At 36.9% G+C, this 22,829-nt stretch overlaps 8 protein-coding genes across 11 annotated transcripts; 5 read left to right on the top strand and 3 right to left on the bottom strand.

Annotated features, from left to right (window-relative positions):
• Positions 906–1,893, top strand: LOC104739842 (stigma-specific STIG1-like protein 3). The gene has a single exon (XM_010460308.2). The coding sequence runs from the start codon at positions 1,263–1,265 to the stop codon at positions 1,686–1,688; it is 426 nt and encodes a 141-aa protein (XP_010458610.1). The 5' UTR covers positions 906–1,262; the 3' UTR covers positions 1,689–1,893.
• Positions 2,757–4,490, top strand: LOC104739841 (putative pectate lyase 2). Its single transcript, XM_010460307.1, has 4 exons — positions 2,757–3,449; positions 3,536–3,639; positions 3,737–3,875; positions 3,971–4,490. Exons 1-4 carry the CDS (start codon positions 2,757–2,759, stop codon positions 4,190–4,192), a joined length of 1,158 nt encoding a protein of 385 aa, XP_010458609.1. The 3' UTR covers positions 4,193–4,490.
• LOC104739840 lies at positions 4,512–6,107 on the bottom strand. Its single transcript, XM_010460306.1, has 3 exons — positions 5,209–6,107; positions 4,967–5,008; positions 4,512–4,856 (listed from the first exon to the last, which is right to left on the bottom strand). The coding sequence occupies exons 1-3, from the start codon at positions 6,026–6,028 to the stop codon at positions 4,726–4,728; spliced, it is 993 nt and encodes a 330-aa protein (XP_010458608.1). The 5' UTR covers positions 6,029–6,107; the 3' UTR covers positions 4,512–4,725.
• LOC104739839 (aspartic proteinase A1) lies at positions 8,787–12,777 on the top strand. 2 transcript variants are annotated; one of them, XM_010460304.1, is made up of 14 exons: positions 8,787–8,906; positions 9,734–10,086; positions 10,172–10,232; positions 10,406–10,500; positions 10,593–10,705; positions 10,796–10,964; positions 11,053–11,092; positions 11,224–11,288; positions 11,383–11,496; positions 11,592–11,656; positions 11,797–11,953; positions 12,048–12,167; positions 12,261–12,349; positions 12,437–12,777. In XM_010460304.1, the coding sequence occupies exons 2-14, from the start codon at positions 9,739–9,741 to the stop codon at positions 12,519–12,521; spliced, it is 1,521 nt and encodes a 506-aa protein (XP_010458606.1). In that variant the 5' UTR covers positions 8,787–8,906; positions 9,734–9,738; the 3' UTR covers positions 12,522–12,777. The 2 variants fall into 2 exon arrangements, with proteins under 2 accessions (XP_010458606.1, XP_010458607.1); XM_010460305.2 differs by having other exon boundaries at positions 8,890–9,026.
• Positions 12,980–14,594, bottom strand: LOC104739838. The gene is made up of 2 exons (XM_010460303.2): positions 14,171–14,594; positions 12,980–13,704 (listed from the first exon to the last, which is right to left on the bottom strand). The coding sequence occupies exons 1-2, from the start codon at positions 14,451–14,453 to the stop codon at positions 13,322–13,324; spliced, it is 666 nt and encodes a 221-aa protein (XP_010458605.1). The 5' UTR covers positions 14,454–14,594; the 3' UTR covers positions 12,980–13,321.
• Positions 14,668–16,170, top strand: LOC104739836 (pentatricopeptide repeat-containing protein At1g11900-like). Of its 2 annotated transcripts, none has more exons than XM_010460301.2 (2): positions 14,668–14,821; positions 15,103–16,170. In XM_010460301.2, the coding sequence occupies exon 2, from the start codon at positions 15,109–15,111 to the stop codon at positions 16,138–16,140; it is 1,032 nt and encodes a 343-aa protein (XP_010458603.1). In that variant the 5' UTR covers positions 14,668–14,821; positions 15,103–15,108; the 3' UTR covers positions 16,141–16,170. The 2 variants fall into 2 exon arrangements, with proteins under 2 accessions (XP_010458603.1, XP_010458602.1); XM_010460300.2 differs by having other exon boundaries at positions 14,668–14,838.
• Positions 16,166–18,503, bottom strand: LOC104739837 (25.3 kDa vesicle transport protein). The gene is made up of 6 exons (XM_010460302.2): positions 18,388–18,503; positions 17,621–17,845; positions 17,143–17,303; positions 16,894–17,040; positions 16,668–16,744; positions 16,166–16,528 (listed from the first exon to the last, which is right to left on the bottom strand). Exons 2-6 carry the CDS (start codon positions 17,806–17,808, stop codon positions 16,445–16,447), a joined length of 657 nt encoding a protein of 218 aa, XP_010458604.1. The 5' UTR covers positions 17,809–17,845; positions 18,388–18,503; the 3' UTR covers positions 16,166–16,444.
• On the top strand, positions 18,774–21,653 carry LOC104739835 (GPI mannosyltransferase 2-like). 2 transcript variants are annotated; one of them, XM_010460299.2, is made up of 8 exons: positions 18,774–19,379; positions 19,472–19,577; positions 19,672–19,764; positions 19,887–20,082; positions 20,344–20,522; positions 20,616–20,845; positions 20,923–21,098; positions 21,200–21,653. In XM_010460299.2, exons 1-8 carry the CDS (start codon positions 19,046–19,048, stop codon positions 21,362–21,364), a joined length of 1,479 nt encoding a protein of 492 aa, XP_010458601.1. In that variant the 5' UTR covers positions 18,774–19,045; the 3' UTR covers positions 21,365–21,653. The 2 variants fall into 2 exon arrangements, with proteins under 2 accessions (XP_010458601.1, XP_019091910.1); XM_019236365.1 differs by lacking the exon at positions 19,472–19,577 and having other exon boundaries at positions 19,236–19,379; positions 19,694–19,764; positions 21,200–21,516.

The following is a 22,829-nucleotide window of genomic DNA, read 5'->3' as shown; positions in this document are numbered from 1 at the left end:
GTCGGTTTGGGTTACAAATTTTAAAACCCGATTAGTACCCGAACTACCGGGTACCCGAAAAAATATAATTAAATTTAAATAAATTTAGTTAAATTTTGATTTACATAACAAAATATTTTAGATATTTCGATTATTTTTGATATTTAGGTATAAAACTAAATGAAATATTCAAAATTATAATCATAATTTTGAAGTAATTGCATTATATTAATGATAAATATTATAAATATGTTTATATGTTCGGGTTTAATGGGTACCCAAACGGGTACCGGGTATTACCCAACCCTAATCTGAACCCATAGGTATTAGAAAATAGAACCCAATAGGGTTTTATAAACAAACTCGTACCCAACCCAAATCCAATTTTCCAGGTCGGATTTCGGATTAAGTATTCGAGTACGATTTTTATGCCCAGGCTTACTAGAAAACATATCTTACTAAACTATCTACATATACTTTTCCTATATTATGAAAATCGAAATATTATAATTTGTAATCGAATTAACAAAATTAGTTATTGGTTTTCTATAAAAAAAAACTGAGTAGATAAGTCCTTTGAGCTTTTTAAACTTACTAATCTGCTTTGTCAGGATCAGGAAGTGATAAATTTCACCAAGGGAGTCGATGGAGACGTTACAATAATAGTTGGAATAACCTTTTTTGCTAAATTATTACTATTTCTTTAGTTTTTCTTTAGATAATAATAATAATAAATACTTGAGTATATATATATATATATATCATTATATATATATATATATATATATATATCATTGTCTGATCCTGAGGAAAATATCTAGATATTTCCAAAATATCCTGGATATTGAAATTACGATAACATATATTTGGAGATATATATATGTAAGTGATACTATAGCTAAACTATACAATTGCTAAGTGAGAAAATGAATGTCATGTGTTCAACTTTTGTTCTGCCTAATTTCAGAAATTTATTCAATCTTTTTTTCTTCTACGCGAGCCTAACTCGTTTTTATACTTCTCATTTCTGAAATGTAAACTCTTCGAGTTAAATTGACCACTCCACTAAAAGAGTCTTAAAAAGTCAAATAGTTTTCTTAGACGACCTAATTGTTTAACAAACTTTTCTTTTGACCTATGCATCATTCTCTCGTCTATAAATACCCATTCACGTCGTTCCTTACTCTTCACCTAAAAACATTCATACACACACAAACACAAACAGATACCAAAGATTTTGTATGTAATTTCTCTCCTTTGATTTCTTATCCACAAGTAGAAGAATGAATACATTCAAGATATCCTATTTCATTATGGTACTCATAGTGGTCTTAGCCATTGCTATAACACTCAGCGAACCGCTAAGGGTCGAGGCGAAGCATCAAGACAAGAACGGTCATCAAGAGATAGCCGCTACTGCAAGGAACAAAGGTAGGAAACGTATAGGTGCAGCAATGACATGTGACAAAAGCTCCAAAGTATGTCGTCTCAAAGGCAGTCCTGGTCGTGATTGTTGTCGTAAGAGGTGCGTCGACCTGAGAACCAACAAATTGAACTGTGGAAGATGTGGAAAGAGCTGTCAATACTCGGAGGTTTGTTGCAACGGATATTGTGTAAACCCAATGTTTGACAAGAGACACTGCGGAGGTTGCTTTAAGAAGTGTAAGAAAGGGAGATCGTGTGCCTATGGGATGTGCAACTATGCATAAAGAAACAATGCGGTATAAAGGTCATTTAAAAAAAAAGAATTTTAATTTGTTGGTTTAAATTGGATTAAATTCATATTATACATACAGATCGACATTCAAAGATTATATAGCTAGCTTAAATAAAGGTCGAGTACTTGCTATAAAAGATAGAAAGTCTTGTAAAAGTTTGTAATCATTATTATATTGTTAATTTTATTTATATGCCCATGTCTCACGCATGTTAACAATCCAATGTATTATTATTGAATAAAGTTTGAATTTATTAACTATCTTATTTCTACCTAAAAGGACTATTTAAGATAAATTTTGAAGCTTTATTTTCCACTTCAAATCCAAATTATCATAATCTCAATCTCTACTTGTAATACCAACATAAAAGTGAAAATGATCGAGGAAGTGTACGGATTTGACAGAAGTTGACTTTAGTGCCTATACGAAAAGTGATGATGATGCCAATTTCTAAATTCTAATTGCCGTCTCAAATAGTATTCTATATACTTTTCTTAAAAAATATTACTCGTTTTCAGTCTTATTAAAAAAATAAAGCACCATTATATTAAACAAGTTGAAGTATTTACCACTATATTAAATCTGATCATTGGCACCATGTTGTATGCCTCGGCCGATACCATGCATGTCAAAAAGCAGTGTTTTGTATACCAAACTGACGAATCATAGAGTAGACTACTGACTATATTTATATATAACGAGGAAATAGTGATCACTAATTCTTCTCTAAACTTCATGTTTAACTTATAAATAAACTTATTATATAGATAATAATTAATTTGATATGTAACCAAAGTCAAACCAATCCATCGTCATCTCAAGCTCGTGCAACCACGTCTATCTATAACAAAGAGCATTGATCAAAGAAGTATTGCGAACGAAGTTTTAGTTCAAATGATAATATTGTTTCCTATCATTAGTCAACACCATCCGTGTGTCCCACCTTCTCATCTTTCAAATTGGATACATTGTCAATTTATAATAGCTGCTGCTAGGTACGTTCGTGTATATATATTTGCACACATATAGTTCAACTGAAGCCTACATATCTTCTAGCAAATGGCTTCTCTTTTCTTAACAATTTCACTTCTCTTTGCAACTTTCTCTTCTTCTCTTGTAGAAGCTGCTTATTACGGTAATGGTTACACTACCGTTCCCAAATTATTACTAAATCCTATCGATTCTTGCTGGCGTAGAAATCCTAGTTGGGCGTATAACCGTCGTGCCCTTGCGGATTGCGCGGTAGGGTTTGGAAAAGCTGCGGTTGGGGGAAAATACGGGTCGATCTACGTGGTTACAAACCCATCAGACGACCCCGAAAACCCTAGACCCGGAACTCTTAGACATGCTGTGATCCAGTCTAAACCACTATGGATCACATTCTCACGTGACATGGTCATAGTGTTGCGAAACGAGCTCATTATGAACAGCTACAAGACGATCGACGGAAGAGGTGCAAAAGTAGAAATTGCATATGGTCCATGCATAACGATCCAACATGTGAGCCACGTCATTATACATGGGATAAGTATCCATGATTGTAAACCGGGTAAGTCAGGTCGAGTGCGGAGCAGCCCGACTCATATTGGCAGCCGGAAAGGATCAGATGGTGACGCAATCGCTATTTTTGATTCTTCACATATTTGGATTGATCATTGTTACTTTTCTCGGTGTCAAGATGGTTTGATCGATGTGCTTCATGCTTCGACGGCCGTTACTATTTCTAATAACTACTTCACGCAGCATGATAAAGTAAGTTTATATCTTACATAACTTTAACTTTTTTATAATGTATTTTAATTATTTGATGATAATTAATTTACTTTGTTATTATGAAGGTGATGTTACTCGGACATAATGACAATAATGTGGAGGATAAGATCATGAGAGTTACAATTGCATTCAACCATTTTGGACCAGGTCTCATTGAGAGGATGCCAAGGTGAGTATAAATATTTTGTTACTTAGTTTAACTGAACCAGATTAGAAAAATGTTGACATGCATATGTAATTGATAATATGTCTTGATGACGTGGCAGAGTGAGGAGAGGGTATGCGCACGTAGCAAACAATAGGTACGAGAAATGGCAAATGTATGCGATCGGAGGAAGTGCTGATCCAACCATTTTTAGTGAAGGCAACTACTTCGTTGCTTCTGATGACTTTAGCAAAAAACAGGTATCTTCATTTTTAAGGCATGCTAATGTATCTATTGCCAATGATATTGAATTACAACAGTATATATATGATTAAATTCTTTTGTATATCTATAGGTGACAAAGAGAATAGATAGTGGATATGATTGGACGAGATGGAAATGGAGAACGTCCAAAGACGTTTTCAAGAACGGAGCTTACTTCGTGCCTTCAGGCTACGGAACCGTCACACCATTGTACAGAAGAGCAGAGTGGTTTCCTGTGTCCCACGGATCTCTGGCCCCTTCTCTTACTTCTTCCGCCGGTCCTCTCCGTTGCTACTCCGGCAGGATTTGCTAACTAATTATATTCAACTATATGGCTATATAGTGATTATATATAATGTTTCATAAATGTATGTAACGTTTTGTTTTGTTAATTTTTATTTCCTTTCCTTTGAAACAACGAAGCGGAGTTCCTGTATCTGAGGTGCGTTTTGTGAATTCTTCAGTACCCGGGAAGGAATTCGTATTATCTTGGAGGATTTAAATATTTTTGTTTTCTTTCAAGATTTGTATAATCAAAAAGATTTGAAGTTGACTATGTGAAAGAGTACATAGTATTTTGATTTGATGTCCATATGCTTGGTATTCCAACAGATTTACTATTCGACCAAAACGAAAATAATTAACTAGTATATATGATATACAAAAATGTTTATCCCGAAACTTGTAATATACACAAAATCAAAGATAAAAAAGACAAGAAAAAGAAAAAGAAAAAGAAAAAGGAAAAAAAAAAAAAAGACAAAAAAGAACGAAACAGAAGAAAAGAAGAGTGTGAGTGTGTGACCATGCTTTTGTCTTTGTATAACTATGATTTCATTAAAGCTTTTAGAAAATTCTGTTCTCATTGCTTTGAACACCACAAGTGACCGGAGCCTTGGCTCTCACTTTCCTCAAGTACCAATACACTCCACCCACAACGCCGATCGCTCCGGCCGCCGAAACTGCCGTCACTGTTCCTGTTAGCGACAAAAGTTTCCGGTTCAAATCAGGTCACAAAAGTATAGTCATAAAGTAATAAGATGACCTAAAAGTTCAAATAGTAATTATTGTAAACTTGGTGAGTTACCTGCGATTGCTCCAACGTGTTTATGCTTTAGGAGGCTTGGATCTGCAAATTTATCAAAAATGATTGAATCGTACGTATTACGGTATTAGTACTGTATAAATCAGAATCACATACTTTTTAATTTTATAATCTATATAAGAACTCAAAATAATGTCTAATAGCAGTTACGTATTTTTTAATAACATAAGATTAATTGTAGTTAGAACGAAAAAAATATTGAAAGAAAGATTTTAGTATTTTACCTTTGCAATAAGTAGTGGCGTTGCCTTGTTTGCAAAGACACAGGAAATCTCGAGTCCTCGTATTAAACCCACAAACTCCAGCACCTTTAGTAGTTTCTTGGCAAAGAAGGCACTTCATAGTCACTGGAAATTCGTAATCAACCCTAATCCCGTACTCTGGAAACTGATCATACGGTGCATTCTCCACACCCGTACTCCTCCAATACACGCTTGTATACGTCGCGCAGTTCTCCAGCATGAGCCTAAGAGACTGAGTTGCTTTCGGGTAATACGAACAACAAGAAACCCTAGACCCCAAAGCAGAGCCGCATTCAGGCAAATGCCTGCATAGGTAGCTTGAGCTATCGCAAGACGAGTCGCATCTATCTGGAAACCTTTCGCAGAAGAGCGGTTTTGGCTCGACGATCACTTTCTCGGGGTTGCAGTTGAAGAACAAGTAGTCGTTTTGAGGGGAGACAGTAAAGTGTGTGCTTGAATCAATGCTGAAAGATCTAGTGGGTCTAAAATTGTCTCGATCTTGACAGTTCCACATGAATGGATCGGAGACAAGAAGGTGAGGATCGGAGTAGCTTATGGATTTTACAGGGTATTTACCAGACGGTGTTCTAAGTTCGAGCTTGGTGTTATTGTCGGAGCAAATGAGCATGTGTCTGTAGTAAGGGCTACCACAACCGTCGTCGATGGAAAAAGGGTAATTTATTGGAATGTTGCCGCAAGAAGATCTGCAGAGATTTGATTGGGATGATGTTGTTGATGATTGAAGAAGGATGATGGCCATGAGAAGGAAGAAGAAGACTAAGTAAGAGTGAAGTGGAGACATTGCTAAAAATCAGGGGTTTTGATTTGATTATTGGGCATGTCTTAGTTATGAGATTATAATTTGGTAATGTGAAGTGTTGAGTAAGTACAGAATGTCTTGTTAAGGAGTTTAAGAATCAATCTTGTCATGTGCTTGTTAATAGTTACTTTAGAATTCTGTTTCTCTAAAAATAAATTTTAAGTCTTCTTTCTTTTTCTTTTTAGTATATAAAGTATTGATACCGATATTATGTCGAGTACACCATAAAGAACGAATTTTATCTTGGAACAAAAATTACAACTCTATATATAATAACTTGAACAAAAACATTAAAGAAACATTACATGGATGAATAAGAGTATAAATATAAGAATCACGTTAATTTATAAGATTACGTTGTGCGGCTACATAAAATAGTACGCAGCTCAAAGAGAACCGTGACAATGACATTTAGCAATTAAAACGGAATAATGTTGCAATTAAATTATGACCTTTAAAAATCAAAATTCTATAAACATATATAGTGCACGGCCACTTAATGATTTTTCTAACTTTTTAATTTCACTAAAAGTAAAAATCACAAAATCTTGCTAGTGTGGGTGGATTATCTACTGATTAAAGAATGTGTTTAAATATGACTACATGCGTTTTCAAGTTATCGACTTTTATAAGATACTCCATTTAATGTTGAAATCAAAGTTAACCGAATCTAATGTTGAAATTTTGATCCATTTTTTTTTATTCGTTTTATTTGAATGGCGCCCGGAACTAAAATCAACCGCGCACGTTGTGAAACAAATAAATAAGGCTGGATCTTAAGAATACGTACATTCGATAAATCGAACTAAAGGCACTTGCTTGTATATAAGTTAATTACCAAATGGAGCTAGCTAGCTACTCAGCGGAGCGGAGGAGTTCACAAATTTTGAATTCCAAGCACCCTATTCCAAGTGGAATCGCAAGAAGATCGTTTCTTTGAGGATCGGTGAGAGTAATGACGTACATTATAATTACGTACGTGGTATAATGTTGTTGTAACTAAGTGAAAATGGGTTGGGTGCGCGTGCGCCATACAAATTTTAATATCGTGTATTCAGTTCCGAATATCCAAAATATTTTCTTTTTAAAACTATATATTAATGGGATACTGTTGCATTGGGGTAGGCCCAATATAAACACCACATTGCATTGATCCACCATGTATAGTAATAATAGTAGAGTAATTTCAATTGTTTTTTAAAATAAAAATATAACTAGGGACCAAATTCTATGCAAAATGAAATTATAACAGATTTATAGAAATTAATCGAAGAGAATTATCCAATTCATTTCTTTTATATAGATTTTCCTAGATTTTATATTTGGATTTAAAAAAAAAAAATATATGAAGCTCGATTTAAATAAACACACTGCAGGGATTCGTGATTAGGCCGTGAAATCGACAACTCCAAGATGGAAGATCGTGCCAATAAGGTAATTTCAATACGTAAGAACAAAAATTTCTTTGATCTCATAACTATTAATTGATATTTTCAGTAGTATTAATGTTTTGTTTTGTCTTCAGATGGCGGATTTAAAGAAATTAACATTGGAGAATGAAAAGCTAATTAAAGAAACGCTTACACTAACCCGGAAGAATCAAACTTCAGTTGAGGTTAACGCCGAATTACAGGTAACAGTAATCAGTACTTACATCCAAAGTAGATCAATTGGCTAACCAATATATACTTTCTTATCACTAATTTACTACATAGACTTTTTTTTTTTTTGGGGTCAAAATTTACTACATAGACTATAGTTCAAAATTTGTATGAATAGGTTTCCTGATCTGACGTAAACTATTTGAATTTTTTTTGTTTGCAGTTGGCGAAATTACAAGCGGAGAATGAGAAGCTTAGCGAAGCAGTTCTTACACTGACGAAGAAGAATAACATTTTACTTGAGATGCAATCTGATTTATATAAAAAGGTTATCATATTGCGCAGGAACTAGAGATAGCTATGCCAACTAGTTAATGTAGTAGTATAGTTATTAGACCTCTTTTTTTGTTTTTGTTTTTTTTTGTTTTTTGTATAATCTTGTAGTCGGAGTCGAACATTAGTGAATTTAAAGTGTTTTTGACAGGCAATAACAAGCTAAGTCCATATAGTCAATTCTTTTTTTTCCACGAGACAAAATCGAAAAAGGTCCAGAAAGTGAAATACGTACGTGAGCGTAATGATGTACATAAATACGTACGTGGTATAGAGTTGTTGTAACAAAGTGAAAAACACTCGCGAAAGAGCAGGCGAGTATATAGGTAATTTTGACAGAATGGCCAATGGGTGCGCCATCCAAAATCTTTTAATAGTACGTGTTTTGGGATCTTCAGTTCCGAATATCCCACGTGAAAATAGGTTCATATCTACTTAAAACCTTATTGGGCTTCCAATAGGCCCAATATAAACATCACATTACATTGAACTCTTCAAATCGAAACCGTTCGATTTAAAGTCATCTCAATCCAACGGTTGAGATATCAAAAGAGCACGTAATCCACTCTAACTTCGTAAACACCTGATTGATTTGTTCGCTAAATAGAAAAAAACATCGTGATACGTTCGGCCTTCCTATCCATTCGTCAACGACGAAATCTAACCGTACATCATAACTAATCCAACGGCTCGAAACGAAAGATTAGCCAACACGAAATATCTCTCTTTTTTTCTTTTGACGGGATTATACAGTGGGTCCCACCTGTAATTGTCATTTATGGGGAGACAGCGCTGTTAATTTAGCATCTCCTCTTTTCCTCTTCGTCACAGTCACCCCCATAAATGTAAAACCATCTCTCCTCTTTCTAGTTTTCTTCAACAATCCTTTCATTTCATTTCTCTGAAGAATCTGGTGCTTAGCTTTGGTGTGCTCTCCTCTCTTCTTATGTTAAAAAAAACTCATCGATTCTTCAATTTCTTTATCGTCGATTCTCTTATGTGAATTTTGTTGTTCATAGATCATTTTTTTTCTTCTGAGCAGTTAGGTAGGGGTTTTGTTTCATATTTTTTTTTTTTTTTCTGAATAGTTTTATTTTTGTAACATCTGATTAGTAGATTCGCTTAGATTTTGCTCTTTTGTCCACGATTCTTGTATTGTTCGTGGCTAATTATGGTTTCGCTAGTCATTTCATCGGTGGTTATGTATTAGGTTGGTTTGATTATGTAACCGGACTGTGTAATTGATTTGTGTTTCCATTAAATTAAGAATATGAGAATTAGTTGTATGCTATTTTTTTTCGCCTGATCGATTGTTGTTACGATACTTTCAGAGTCTTATATGTATGATTATTCTTCTGCATGTGAGTCTTGATACTGGTTGAAATGGTTTAAGGTTTTTTTTGGGGATGGATGATGTTTCTAGGGTTTTTGTTGTTATTATCAGGGTATTTGTGATTTTGCTATATTTATATCTTCCACGCTAGTGCTTCGTGGCTGATTGAGGGAGACCAAGTAATCTAATAGTAGTAATTTTTTCTACAATTTGTTGCGTGTAATATTCTCCTTCCTTATCTGTTTGAGAAGGACCGAGTAAGTCTATTTTTAGTCACTTAGTCGTAGACCTTTTACAGTTTTTTTTATGATGTTTTCAACATCCAAATATGGACAGTTGTAGTTGACTTGTGTAAGTATTGTATTTTCAGCTTGATGATCGCTTTTCTAACTTTCCTTTTTTTATCTTGTCAATGGATAGGCAAAATGAGAATATACTCTACAACGCTTGCTCTTTCACTCGTTGTGTCCTTCCTGCTGTTTTTCACTGCCTTTTCTGAGCGCAATGACGGGACCTTCAGAGTTGGCCTGAAAAAGCTTAAGCTGGATCCCAAAAACCGTCTTGCAGCACACGCTGGTTCCAAGCAAGGAGAGCCCCTGAGAGCTTACACTCTTGGAGATTCCGGAGATGCTGATGTTGTCGTCCTGAAGAATTACTTAGATGCTCAGTACTACGGTGAGATCGCTATTGGTACTCCACCTCAGAAGTTCACTGTGGTTTTCGACACTGGAAGCTCTAACCTCTGGGTGCCATCGTCAAAATGCTATTTCTCAGTAAGCAAACATTTGGTCTATAATTGTTACCTGTGATTATGTTACTTTTTAGGAGAAAACTAACTGTGCTCTGTCCCTTGTGTAGATTGCATGTCTCTTGCATCCTAAATACAAGTCGTCGCGCTCAAGCACATATGAGAAAAATGGTTGGTCTTTCTTCATTTGAAACTTTCTGCACTTGGCTTTCCCAGTTGGTAGATACTTTACTCTTCACTCAGTGCAGCCTCTAGAATTCATGTTAATGTGCAGAGGATCTTTGTCACCATTGTTAATAATATGAGCTGTGAAGTTGTAACTAACTCGCTGGTTTTTGATGCAGGAAAATCTGCCGCAATACATTATGGCACTGGTGCTATTTCTGGTTTCTTTAGTAATGATGCTGTCACCGTTGGCGATTTAGTTGTCAAGGATCAGGTAAACTATCTATCCTACCCTACGCAGCACTCTTACTTTGCATTTGTCCTTCATCGTTGACCTTCCTTCTTAACATTTGTCTATCTTATCAGGAGTTTATCGAGGCAACCAAGGAGCCTGGTATAACATTTGTTGTAGCTAAATTTGATGGAATCCTTGGTCTTGGATTCAGAGAGATCTCTGTTGGAAATGCTGCTCCTGTTTGGTATGCTTGCACTTTCTTCTTTTGATTGGGTTGAATTTACTACATTCCTTTAGTGTTAATCTAATGCCAAGATGTCTGTTTTTTATACAGGTACAACATGCTTAAACAAGGCCTTATCAAGGAACCAGTTTTTTCATTTTGGCTTAACCGTAACGCAGAGGAGGAAGAAGGTGGTGAACTTGTATTTGGAGGTGTTGATCCAAATCATTTCAAGGGCCAACATACATATGTTCCTGTGACACAAAAGGGCTACTGGCAGGTTTGTTATACATCTCTTTCTTCTGTGGGTTTTTCATTATGTTTTCCTGTGATTGTCTAACTCAAGCTATACATGTATTTTGTTATAGTTTGACATGGGTGATGTTCTCATTGGCGGCGCACCCACTGGTATGTGTAACATTGAAATCCTCGTTCTTTATAACATATATCGCTTTTCTTAACAAATTCAAAATGGTTTAGCTACTTATGTATGTTTGCTGGTGAGAGCTGGTTCTAAAGTTTGAGTTGCTGTTATACAGGGTTCTGTGAAAGTGGCTGTTCTGCGATAGCAGATTCTGGTACATCTTTGCTTGCAGGTCCAACGGTAAGCAAGAACGAAGTGGCTTTAGCTTTATAGAATTATGGTTAGTTAAATAGTATTTGTAGTGATACTTCTATTTTTGTTTTTCTCTGTGTAGACTATTATCACCATGATAAACCATGCTATTGGTGCGGCTGGAGTTGTAAGCCAGCAGTGCAAGACTGTTGTGGATCAATATGGGCAGACCATTTTGGATTTACTTTTGTCTGAGGTTAGTATGCTTGACTAGCTAATAAAATCTGTGTGACAAATCAAATATTGTGAAAATTATTTTTACTTACCATCCGTCTCCCTTGGGCGTTGCAGACCCAACCGAAGAAAATCTGCTCGCAGATTGGTCTGTGTACTTTCGATGGCACCCGTGGTGTCAGGTAATGTTCCACTCGTCTCATTAATGTTTATAGAGAAGTTATAATCTTTAAACATTGCAATTAATCAAGATCTTCATCTTGGAATACTTTTTTTCCCTTCTGATCTTCTGATATTTGGTATGTTTATTTCAATCCTTTAGTATGGGCATTGAGTCGGTGGTGGACAAAGAAAACGCCAAATTGTCCAATGGTGTTGGAGATGCTGCATGTTCCGCATGTGAGATGGCAGTTGTGTGGATACAGAGCCAGTTGAGGCAGAACATGACTCAAGAGCGCATATTGAACTACATTAACGAGGTAACCAATGAGTGTCCATTTTAACACTTCTGGCAAACAATAGTTATTGTTGTTGTCCTGATTAGTGAATGACTTCTGTGGGTTTTCTTAACAGCTTTGTGAACGCCTTCCAAGCCCAATGGGAGAGTCTGCAGTGGACTGTACACAACTCTCAACACTGCCCACTGTTTCACTCACCATAGGAGGCAAAGTCTTTGATCTTGCTCCAGAGGAGGTATGGTGTTGAACAGTTTAGGAAAAGATTCATATTATTTAGTGAACATCATCTCCATATACTAATCTGTTGTTACTTGTATTGTGCGAGCAGTATGTTCTGAAAGTTGGCGAGGGGCCTGCGGCACAATGCATCAGTGGGTTTATTGCACTCGATGTTGCTCCACCTCGTGGACCTCTCTGGTAAACCCTTGACTTTATTACACAGTACAGTTTCTTATTCATTGCTTCCTTTTTCTAACCTCAAGTACGGTGGTAATAATATGACAGGATCTTGGGAGATGTGTTCATGGGCAAATACCACACCGTGTTTGACTTTGGTAACGAACAGGTCGGGTTTGCAGAGGCAGCGTAAACACGGGTTGGGTTGGTTTCGGGTATGGTTTTAGTATGAACAATCTGTGTCTCAAAGTGTTGTTTGTATGTTTTCTGGAGTTAAAGACTTTGAGTCGTGGTAGAAATGGTGGCGCAGGTCCTTTATCTTTAATGGTTTCCTAACGAAAAAAAGGCCTTTGTAGTTTTGAAGGCATTGGCTTTGTAAATACCTTCTGCTTAAGTAAGTTCGATGGTGAAAACTTTTAATAAAAAGCCTGCCTCCTTTGTTTATGCTTTGTAATATTGTCATACGTATTAAATGATTCGAAAGAAAACACAACGTTATAGCATGAACATTCGAGAATGATCAGCGGGTTAGTGATGAAATGAGACCTGGACCTTGAAATTAGAATTGCTCAGTCTTATATTAACGAACCTGAATCCATTGATAAAAAGGCTTGCCTTCTCCGCGAATTTTGAAGTTTAGACAGGTGTATCTGAATGAACAAGTACTTGAAAGAAATTGGAACTTTGCGGCGAACTGTATATCTATCTACATGGTAGGAAAGAAGAACCAATTCGAAGTGTTTGTTGCAAAATGAACCAGTTACAACCGAGTTACATTATCCTAGTAGAAGAATTGAGCATTTCTACATTAGCTAACACTCAAATAAGAAAGCAAACCTATCTTTGTTTTGTATTCTCTGATCTTTCCCCATCATCTGCCCCGTTAGCAAGATGCAATAACACCAAACTCCAAGCTCTCGATATCAAACTCAAAAACAAATATATTCAAATGGCAGCACCACACAGAGATCTAAAATCTTGGAGTCGAGTCTCTCAAGTATTCTTTTTGCTGCTTGAACGCGAAAGTTTCGAATCCACAGTGTGCAATTGGTCTCGAAGACCCTGGTTTTCCTCAAGCAACCGGTTAAACTCGATAAGGAACCCTTCAGATTGCTTTTGCAGAGCAACTGCACTGGTTTTTTGGGTACGGATTTCTTTAGACCTTGCTTCAAGCTCAGAGTTCAGCTGCTCTTGCCTTTTCTGAAGCGACGTTATCTCTTCTTTCAAGTTTTTAATTTCATCTAAACCTCTGGCCTTTACACCTTCCAATAATGCTCCTTCCTTCTTTATAACTTCCATAGTCTTCCTTCTTATGCGTAGTTCCCTCATGTAATGATGTAGCCTGTCTATCATTAGTCCAAGGAATAGAAAACCACCTGGAAGAAAACACCAACTAAGGTTTACCAAAAGCAGAAGAGAAACTTCCAAAAAACCAAACTGAAACTGGAAAAGCTAAGCTCATATAACAAAACCTCCTTAAGAGACTATATGGATCCCTGCAGAGCAAATTTGAATGAACTGAACAATCACACTAGCAACCAAAATTTACCAAAGCAGCCAAGGCTCTAACTGAAACCAGCTAAGCCAATTTGATAAACCAACCGATACTCTAGCAACTCCAGATACGAGAATCATCAATCTAATCGAAAATTAAAGACCTAAACCAACATTTTTAGCAAACTCCAGAGACAAGTATCAATCAACCTATGTTAGACACGAGTAAGATCCAGCACAATCACAATGATCACAAAACACTCAAGAGTTTCTAAAACAATATATGGATCTCCAACTCTGTACAAGTTATAGGCGAACCGGATCTAAGAAGAGTAGCGACGAGCTTACCCATAAGAGTCGATTCAAGGAGATGCTTAGCCATTATAACCTCATCTGTAGGGTTCACAGCACCATCCTCGATCCAACGCTTCTGGATCGCCATCATATTGTACACACTCGCCACAAAAAGCACAATAACCGTCGCCGAAACAGTCTGAATCACCACAGGTCCACGTCCACGCTTCGCACGATCCAAGCTCATGATCAACAGCTTTCGAATCGGAGTCTTAAACGAAAGCGCCACAATCACAACAACCTCGAAGAGTACAACCGCGAAGAGTAATTGCTCCATCTTCGTTTGATCTCGTAAGGAATGTGATCTTCTTTAAGGAGATAAATCAAAACAATTCAACCAAGCGAATTCGAGAAACTTTTCTCGTCGGAAAATACGAAGAAGCGAAGTTGAAGTCGCGAGGAAATTAATTAAGTCGTCAATTACATTTTTGCTTTTGAAACTTTGCTGATTTCTCTTATTAGTCCCTAAAGTTTTAGATTACTTACGAAGTAGTCTGATGTTTATTAATGAGTAATTGTAACCCAAACAATTTGATTAAAACAATCAAAACCTGAAATTGTTTAACAAGCTCTCTGGAGAAAGAGATACAGAGAGGAAGATGATGAAGTGGTCGATCGTTAAGAGAATCCCCGTATGTGGAGCAGGTTCGTTTACTTCTATGGTATGGATACTACAAAAATGCCCCAACCCTTTTCGTGATTTTATGTTTTTGTTCGATTCGATATTTCGATGATTCACTCTTTTGATTGTTACTGCTTCTACAAACGTTTGATTCGATAAAGATATGAAATTGCAAAACATTGTTGTTCTTCCGAGTCTGATTGATAAGTTGTGTTTGATTACGAAGTTTTGAAGAATTCGATTCACATTGTTTAAGCTTCTTCTTCTGTTATTGCAATTTTTTATTCTCTTGTGTATTTTGCAGAAGCATATGGTGTTAGCTCCAGTTGATTTGAGTAGGAGCTGCTCGTTCTCCGGTATGCACTCGTTCATAAACACAGGAGAAGAAGAAGAAATCGTGAAGAAGATGGTTAACCATAGTGAAAGTGGTTCGAAGGTCATCAGCAAAATCGACTACATGAATCTCGTTGAGAAGTATACAAGAGATGGGAATGTCTCTGCAGCATATGACTTGTTGCATTCCTTACAAGACAAGGACATATGCTTGCCTTTTTCAGTTTTCAAGAACCTTCTTGCAGCTGCGGGTGAGCAGAACGATATCAAGCTTTCTTGTAGAATTTTCAGGGAGGTATTGGTTTCGCCTGGTAAGGAACCATTGAGTTCAGATTGTTATCTCAACCTAGCTAGAGCATTCATTAACACGGATGATTGCACGCATTTGATTAGTCTTCTCAAAGAGATATCAGAGTCTTCTCTTCCATGTAGGTTGATAGTAATGAACAGAACTGTCCTTTCATTTTCTGAAACTAGACAGATCGATAAGGTTCTTATGATACTTGAGGAGATGAAAGAATGGGAATGTAAGCCTGATGTGATCACATACAACTCGGTTTTGGATATCTTGGGACGAGCTGGCTTAGTGAATGAGATGATGGGTGTGCTGTCAACGATGAAGGAAGATTGCGATGTACCCCTAAACATCATTACATACAACACGGTACTAAACGGGATGAGGAAAGCTTGTAGATTTGATATGTGTTTGGTGATGTACAACGAAATGGTTCAGTTTGGTATCGAGCCGGATTTGCTTAGTTATACTGCGGTGATAGACAGTTTGGGTCGGTCAGGGAACATAAAGGAATCATTGAGGCTTTTCGATGAGATGAAACAGAGACAGATTCGACCATCAGTTTATGTCTACCGAGTATTAATCGATTGCCTGAAGAAGTCGGGAGATTTTGAGAGAGCATTGCAGCTTTCAGATGAGTTGAAGAACACTTCTTCATTCGATTTGGCAGGTCCGCAAGATTTCAAGAGACACTTGCGGTCACATAGACGATAAAATAGCCTGTTTAAACTGTTATAGATTGTGTTAGAAACATATAGTACATGTATGAAATTCAAACACAGTCTATTTTTGTTTACTTATGGTTCTAATTCAATTTAAAGAAGCCTGAGAAAATGACAATGACGGTTTTTAAGAGTATAATATGACCAGTCTCATAAAAAGTTTGCATACTACAGAAGTACAAAATGTGTCAAAGTTTCTCTTTGAAAGAAGTCTGGAGATTTGAGTCCACGGTCGGGAGGTCGATATGTGTCTGGAGAAGTCTGCTAATTTCGAAAAATAGCCTTTAGGTTCCTCCTTACCATAGCTTGGTCTTGACCCAGAATAAGAGGAAAACTACACCGAGCACAATTGCAACTGGTGCCCATTTCCGGATCAAAGCCTGGTTAACCAAATTCAATGTTTCAGAACCATATGCAAACTATCTGATCTATAATACATCATGATCACAAGGAATGAGAGCATCTCATAACCGTGTGATCAATATTGCATTGTGTAATGAAAGGTATAAAAAAAATCACCTGACGGTTCAAATCTTTAGCCTTATCAGCATATTCACGAGATTCTAATGTTAACCTGCTCGACATCTGGCTCACCTCTGCATTCAGAAAAACAAGAAGAGGAAATGGTACATGGTAAGCATATTGTCCAGCTGAATATCATAAACGGAAAATTAGTGGTTGCATTTCTCCTTATTCTAAAAGCTTAATTTCATGATCATAGGACAAGGTATTGGATGGGACTTACGGTCCAGCTTTTCACCAACACCCAAGACTTCTTGCACATTCCGCGTCATTATTTGATGAACCTCATAGAGTTCATCATTCAACTTAGAAATATTTCGTTGCGTACGAGTGTCTTGGTACAGTTTCTTGGTTTTCTGTATGAATGTATCTACAAAAAAAAAAAAAGCAAAAGGGGGTAAAAGACTGAAACTAGGAAGGTAAGTTTCCAAGATACTGAATGAATACAGAAGAAAATCGACACTACACATACCGAATTTAATAAAGGCATAAGGTCGAGCAGCTGTTTCAATGTTAGGTCCATTGACACGTTCAAATTCATTCTTGAGATCTTCCAGGTATTGGAAAGCGAGTTTCTTTGGGTAAGAGCGGTCACACATTGTCAAGTAGCAAACACGTCCTTCTATGATGTAACTAAAGTTTTCTGGTCAAGGAAGCAAAATATATTTGGTTCTTTCTTTCACCATAGTTCCAAGTTAAAAGTATACAAATATGAAAAAGAAGTTTTTAAACAATGCAAGAGGATTTGAAACGTGTTATAAGCTAGAAACTGGTCCAAATCTACGAGGCTGTCAAAAGTTTGAATCTAAGTAAACTATCTGCAATCCTTATTACTATAAACATAGTTCTAATGATGTAAACTACCTAACAAATTTCTATAAAGCGGGACTTATATCTATCAATCAACATCAACAAAATGAGGGGAAAAAAAGGGCAGATGTAAAGGATACTGGAAAATATAGGGGCCAGTTTCAACAGACATTCTGGAAGCGTCATTTTGACCTCTGGAAAGATTCTTAAACAAAGCCTTGACCTGTTGCTTATACATATCAGAATCAGGTAAGTCGCGTCCATCATCGAGTCCCTCTGCTAGAGGCAACCCGTCAGTAACACGAGCTATCAAAGTCATTTTCACCATCTTCGCCTTATTCCCTTTTCCAATAATAACAAATTCACTGCAATTTTCGAAACAAGAATATGAGTCATGTAACTCACTAAATTCAACAAAACAAATCTGAAGAAGATGCAAGGCAAGGCAACTGAACCACATATGTCTAAAGACTCAGGTTCTAGCAGAGAGAGAACACACAACCTTAAAGAAACTCAAACTTTTGAGTATACATCAAAAATTCAAAAGCTTCCAAAATTCCACATTGTGACAAAATTCACCACCAAAGATGTTATATTATCTACTCAATTCCAAACAAACACATCAAAAGCTTCAGTGAAATTTCATCAGAAAATTTCTGCATTCGAATCTATGTTTGACAAATTATACATACGAAAATTAAGAGAGACATCAAAGATCTTAGAAAAAAAATCAACTAAAGTTTACAAACGAAATAAATTGATCCAAGGGCTACACATATTCAGAACGTCGTATATAGCTCCGATCCCAAACGGAAGGAAGCAAAATTGAACAAAAGAAATTCTCCATGCTATGTAGATATATATATAACGGAAGATTACACTACTAGAAACATGGATTTGAACAAACCTTATACGAGCATTCAAAATTTAGTTTCTTCTCGATTCAAAGATCTGAGAACCAAAGAGAGGAAGACGATGATGATCCAAGGAAAGAGAGAAGTAAATTAGTTTTTTTTTTTTTTTTTTTTTTAATTAAAGGGTTTATCAAAGGGGATCAATTATTTATTCTTTTTTTTATTATTTTGTTTTGTCGTTCAAATACTACAATTTATGACGATCTATACGTTCTGCGTTACCCTGGCCTCACGTGATTGGCTTCGTGACGCGTTTTGTTTGACATGTCTTGATGACGTGGCGCGTTTGGCGTTTGGCGTTTTGAAACTGGTCCTTCTTTCTGATTGAACCGGCCGGTACATGAATTAAATCGAAACTCTCTAAACGAGTTAGAAGGTTTTGAAACACGGAACAAATCCGACCTTCTTCTCCGACGACGACGAACCTTCTTCCCCTCTCTTCTTCTTCAGTTCCCTTCTCTTCTCTGCTTCAAAATCACAAAATCGTCAGCTTTCTTTGTTCTGCCATCGAGAAGCATCTGTAAACCAAATCTATCTCCCTCAGATAGAGAAATCGAAAATGTTAACTTTTGTTTATTCAGTTTGATTCGTCTTCAATCTCTGTTCGAGTTTAGCAAAGGGAGGGCCTCTTTAATACGAGCTCGTGAATCGATGACAAAAGCCATGGAATCAAAATCAAGGAAAGAAAGCATCTTGATCAAGTACGCCATCTTCTCAAGACTTCTCGTTCTGTTCTTAACTCTTTTGTGGCGGAGCTTACTCCAACCGTACGATACATCCGCTGCACTCAATCCTCCTTGCTTGAATCACAAAGAAGATTCCTCTCCGTTTCTAGTAGCCAATGCAGCTTCGAGATCACTTGAAAACAGTGTCGTATGGGACAGTGTGTATTTTCTCAGAATCACCGAGTGTGGGTATGAGTATGAGCAGACTTACGCCTTTTTGCCTCTTCTTCCTTTCTTCATCTCGATCCTCTCTCGCACAGGTTTCGGAATTTAGATCTACCCACTTGATTTCCTTGTTTCTGTTGTGTCATTTCCATAGTTTCTGATTCTTTTTTTTTTTTTTTGGATTCAGTTTTTGCTCCTTTGGTTCCATTCATTGGTCTTCGAGCTGTGATGGTGTTGTCTGGTTACACGGTCAGCAACTTAGCCTTCGTATTTGCTGCTATCTATTTATTCAGGTACTTCTTTGACATTCATCTAAAACCAATCATTGTGTCTGGAAATAAGTCGAGTCATGAGTCTTCTTCAAGCTTAATTTTTTTTTGCTAACAGGGTTTCAGTTATTATCTTGAAGGACACTGAGGCATCATTCAGAGCTTCAATTATCTTCTGTTTCAATCCGGCGTCCATATTTTATTCCTCAATGTAATGTATTTAAGCTATGATCTCTCTTTAAGTTTTTATTTACTGAAAGTGAAAGTGTTCAATCTTATTAAAGTGGTGTAATTGGTAACTGAAGACCAAAACTGTTTCTTTGTGACTTCCAGATATTCAGAAAGTCTGTATGCTCTTTTTTCTATTGGAGGCGTCTATCACTTGTTATCTGGTACCAGCAATGTAGCCGTTCTCTGGTTTGCACTCTCTGGCTATGCAAGGTCCAACGGAGTTCTTAATGCTGGGTATATCTGTTTCCAGACTATGCATCGAGCATATGAAGCTTTATATCAGAAAAGGCGCATTTATGTAGGTAATACATATTTCATTGAAGTTTGAGAAATTATGACTGGAATTCAAACATTGGACTTTGTTTGTAGCATGCTTAGTCTGGATCATTCTATTTCCTAAGTTTAAGGTTGCAATGGATGAGTTTCTTGATTTAGTATCTCTCAAATTGAAGCTGCTTGATTTATCATGTAATCTCTGAATGATTTAAAGCCCATCTGTTTAACTTGCTGTCAACTCTTGAAAGGTATGGTAGCCATAATGATTTGTCTCGCTACCCAGTTGACTATGCAGGTTTTGGTGGCTGGGCTTGTTAGATGCCTTTGCATTTGTCTTCCTTTTGTCGCGTTTCAAGCTTATGGATACTATAACATTTGTCATGGACATACGATTGATGAAATGAGGCCTTGGTGCAAAGGAAGGATACCTTTGCTGTACAACTTCATTCAGATTCATTATTGGTAAGTACTTTGAACAACCTTTTCTCGTTCTTGCAAGTTTTCTTCCTTATGTTTGATTTTAAGCCTTTTATCTTCTTTTTTTCTTCCTGATAGGGGAGTAGGTTTCCTTAAATACTTTCAGTTTAAACAGCTCCCAAACTTTCTTCTCGCAACCCCAATTCTCTCTTTAGCTGTGTGTTCAATTATGAGTTACATGAAGTCTCGACCTGAGCTCTTCATTTCATTGGGGTTTCAAGCTACCAAGAAAGAAAAGAGATCAGCTGCAATGCTTTATTCTCTGAAGGATGTAGTTGAACCAAGTGTTAAAACTTCAACAAATGAAGGTATCATTTTCTTCTTTATGTTATATAATAGTTCCAAACTTAAACGTTGATGGATCCTCTCAATTTTTCCTGAGTAGGAAACCGTGACATTAGGCAGCGGAAACCTAGCAGTAAGAAGGATGTGACTGTGACCAGAGTGGCTGCAGAATCCAGCTCTCCAGAAAAATCGGGATACTTTTCAGCTGATGTCTTCCCATTTATCGTACACTTGGGTTTAATGGCAACCACGGCGTTCTTCATCATGCATGTTCAGGTTACAATCCTCAATGCCATAAAGAGAAAATAATAAACAGAATTTTAGATGAGACTAAGGTTTTACTGAGACTGCCCCTACGTGTGTTGTGGTTATTACAGGTTGCAACACGGTTCTTGTCAGCAAGCCCACCTCTTTACTGGTTTGCATCGTATCTGATTGCATCTCCAAAACATAGTAAATGGGGATACTTGATATGGTCATATTGTGCAGCCTATATCCTTCTTGGCACCTTGCTCTTCTCAAACTTTTATCCCTTCACTTGAATTCATGGTTTTGTCAGCGCATCTTTGGTGTTTTATTAGAGTACCGACACAAGGGCATAAGTTACCGGTTTCTTGTCCAGTCATGTAAATGCAGAGTACCAACCGGTTTTGTTGTTTCTGCACGATTTTAACCAATTAGTATTAGTTTTTTTGTTGTGCTCTCAGAGCTCACTGTGATCTCACTTGGCAAGACATTGATATGTTCTTTTTGGCTTGTTTGTAAAAGATTTGAAATTGAGGCGACTGTTTCATTATAAAAACGAGCTTGATCCATGGAAGTGTGGTGTTACCCTCTTTGTTTTGATTCTTCATTTATCTCTGAACTAAAATGCTTCAACTTTGTTCCTAACAGCCTATTTGGCCTCGAGTGTCTACTGTCCCACAACTGTCCTAGAGTGGATAACACACAGAAAACTCATACCGTTTTAAGCTTGTGAGAGACCAGTACGTTGTTAAAGATGAGGAGCATCAAACGGCACGCTGTCTAAGTAATAATATCCCACATCGCTTGGTGTAGAAACAATGACTGGGATTGCAGGTGTATAAATAGAGGCGTAACAGGAACAAGCAAATTACTTACCTGGACGGGGTCAACTCGTGATCAAGAAGACGAGTGGCCTAGGCTAGTGACCTCCATTGCACATTAAGGAGGGGTGCTTAGCTTAAGGTCTTCCCATGAGGAAGAGCCTACGTCATTATTTGTGGCAGGGGGGGTTGCGTCCGCGCAGCCCCTACCATTATAAGTCTTAATCTTCATATATTCTAAACAATAATAAACTAACTTAATATGTCGGCATAATATTAATGTTACGAGAGCTTATGTCTATTTTGCTCTAGGTACGGTGTCCCACATCGGAAAGAGGAGTCAAGTTGATGGGTTCGTTCGAGTATAAAAGAAAGAGGCTTTCGTAAGTTGAGAAGCATCTTTGCGCTTGGGGCAATGACGCAGCCACTGAAGTCTTAACTGAGGCGCGTCTATTGCTGGTTGAAAACTATTTCCAAACCCCCTCCCGGGTTCCAAGCTTGTCTTGGTCCCTCGAGAATTTCTGGAAGGGCTCCCTTCGGGGTAAAGCCCTACAATTTTCTAGTTCAACTTTTTTTTCATCAAAGATGAAGATTGTATATGTCACTCAATGTGCAATCAAAAACGTCAAAATAAACACAAGTAAAATTTTGGTTCAATAAACATTTACCTCGATCATTTGTCCCTCACATATGGGCAAATACTGATTGTTTTTCGAATTCGTCAACAAAAAAACACAGGTTTTTGAATTTTTTTTTTTTTTTTTTTTCAGAGGTTTTTGAATTTAAGAACTAAAAATTGTTAAGTGTATATTTTCCCTTTTTAAGTACTATTGAAGCAAATAAGATCGGTTAAATAATGATATAAATGGTGTGTTTTGAGTTACATAAAACGACAAAGAACACAACAAAACTCAGTGCCTGTGAACTGTATAATGAACAA

Source organism: Camelina sativa, chromosome 14 (assembly GCF_000633955.1).
Source record: "Camelina sativa cultivar DH55 chromosome 14, Cs, whole genome shotgun sequence".
In the NCBI taxonomy this organism is placed as follows: Eukaryota; Viridiplantae; Streptophyta; class Magnoliopsida; order Brassicales; family Brassicaceae; genus Camelina; species Camelina sativa.
The sequence above is the reverse complement of the archived record's forward strand: the minus strand, read 5'-3'. Positions and strand labels throughout refer to the sequence as shown.

Coding starts and splice junctions, on each gene's coding strand:
- LOC104739842 (XM_010460308.2), top strand. CDS start 1,263: ATGAATACATTCAAGATATCCTATTTCATTATGGTACTCATAGTGGTC.
- LOC104739841 (XM_010460307.1), top strand. CDS start 2,757: ATGGCTTCTCTTTTCTTAACAATTTCACTTCTCTTTGCAACTTTCTCT. Junction 3,450..3,535: donor ACTTCACGCAGCATGATAAA/GTAAGTTTATAT, acceptor GTTATTATGAAG/GTGATGTTACTCGGACATAA. Junction 3,640..3,736: donor CTCATTGAGAGGATGCCAAG/GTGAGTATAAAT, acceptor ATGACGTGGCAG/AGTGAGGAGAGGGTATGCGC.
- LOC104739840 (XM_010460306.1), bottom strand. CDS start 6,028: ATGTCTCCACTTCACTCTTACTTAGTCTTCTTCTTCCTTCTCATGGCC. Junction 5,009..5,208: donor CGCCACTACTTATTGCAAAG/GTAAAATACTAA, acceptor ATAAATTTGCAG/ATCCAAGCCTCCTAAAGCAT. Junction 4,857..4,966: donor ACACGTTGGAGCAATCGCAG/GTAACTCACCAA, acceptor TGTCGCTAACAG/GAACAGTGACGGCAGTTTCG.
- LOC104739839 (XM_010460304.1), top strand. CDS start 9,739: ATGAGAATATACTCTACAACGCTTGCTCTTTCACTCGTTGTGTCCTTC. Junction 10,501..10,592: donor ATTTAGTTGTCAAGGATCAG/GTAAACTATCTA, acceptor CTATCTTATCAG/GAGTTTATCGAGGCAACCAA. Junction 12,168..12,260: donor TTGATCTTGCTCCAGAGGAG/GTATGGTGTTGA, acceptor TTGTGCGAGCAG/TATGTTCTGAAAGTTGGCGA.
- LOC104739838 (XM_010460303.2), bottom strand. CDS start 14,453: ATGGAGCAATTACTCTTCGCGGTTGTACTCTTCGAGGTTGTTGTGATT. Junction 13,705..14,170: donor CCTTGAATCGACTCTTATGG/GTAAGCTCGTCG, acceptor GTTTTCTTCCAG/GTGGTTTTCTATTCCTTGGA.
- LOC104739836 (XM_010460300.2), top strand. CDS start 14,776: ATGATGAAGTGGTCGATCGTTAAGAGAATCCCCGTATGTGGAGCAGGT. Junction 14,839..15,102: donor CAGGTTCGTTTACTTCTATG/GTATGGATACTA, acceptor TGTATTTTGCAG/AAGCATATGGTGTTAGCTCC.
- LOC104739837 (XM_010460302.2), bottom strand. CDS start 17,808: ATGGTGAAAATGACTTTGATAGCTCGTGTTACTGACGGGTTGCCTCTA. Junction 17,304..17,620: donor ACTGGCCCCTATATTTTCCA/GTATCCTTTACA, acceptor AGAAAACTTTAG/TTACATCATAGAAGGACGTG. Junction 17,041..17,142: donor TTATGCCTTTATTAAATTCG/GTATGTGTAGTG, acceptor TTTTTTTTGTAG/ATACATTCATACAGAAAACC.
- LOC104739835 (XM_010460299.2), top strand. CDS start 19,046: ATGACAAAAGCCATGGAATCAAAATCAAGGAAAGAAAGCATCTTGATC. Junction 19,765..19,886: donor TCCATATTTTATTCCTCAAT/GTAATGTATTTA, acceptor TGTGACTTCCAG/ATATTCAGAAAGTCTGTATG. Junction 21,099..21,199: donor TCTTCATCATGCATGTTCAG/GTTACAATCCTC, acceptor TGGTTATTACAG/GTTGCAACACGGTTCTTGTC.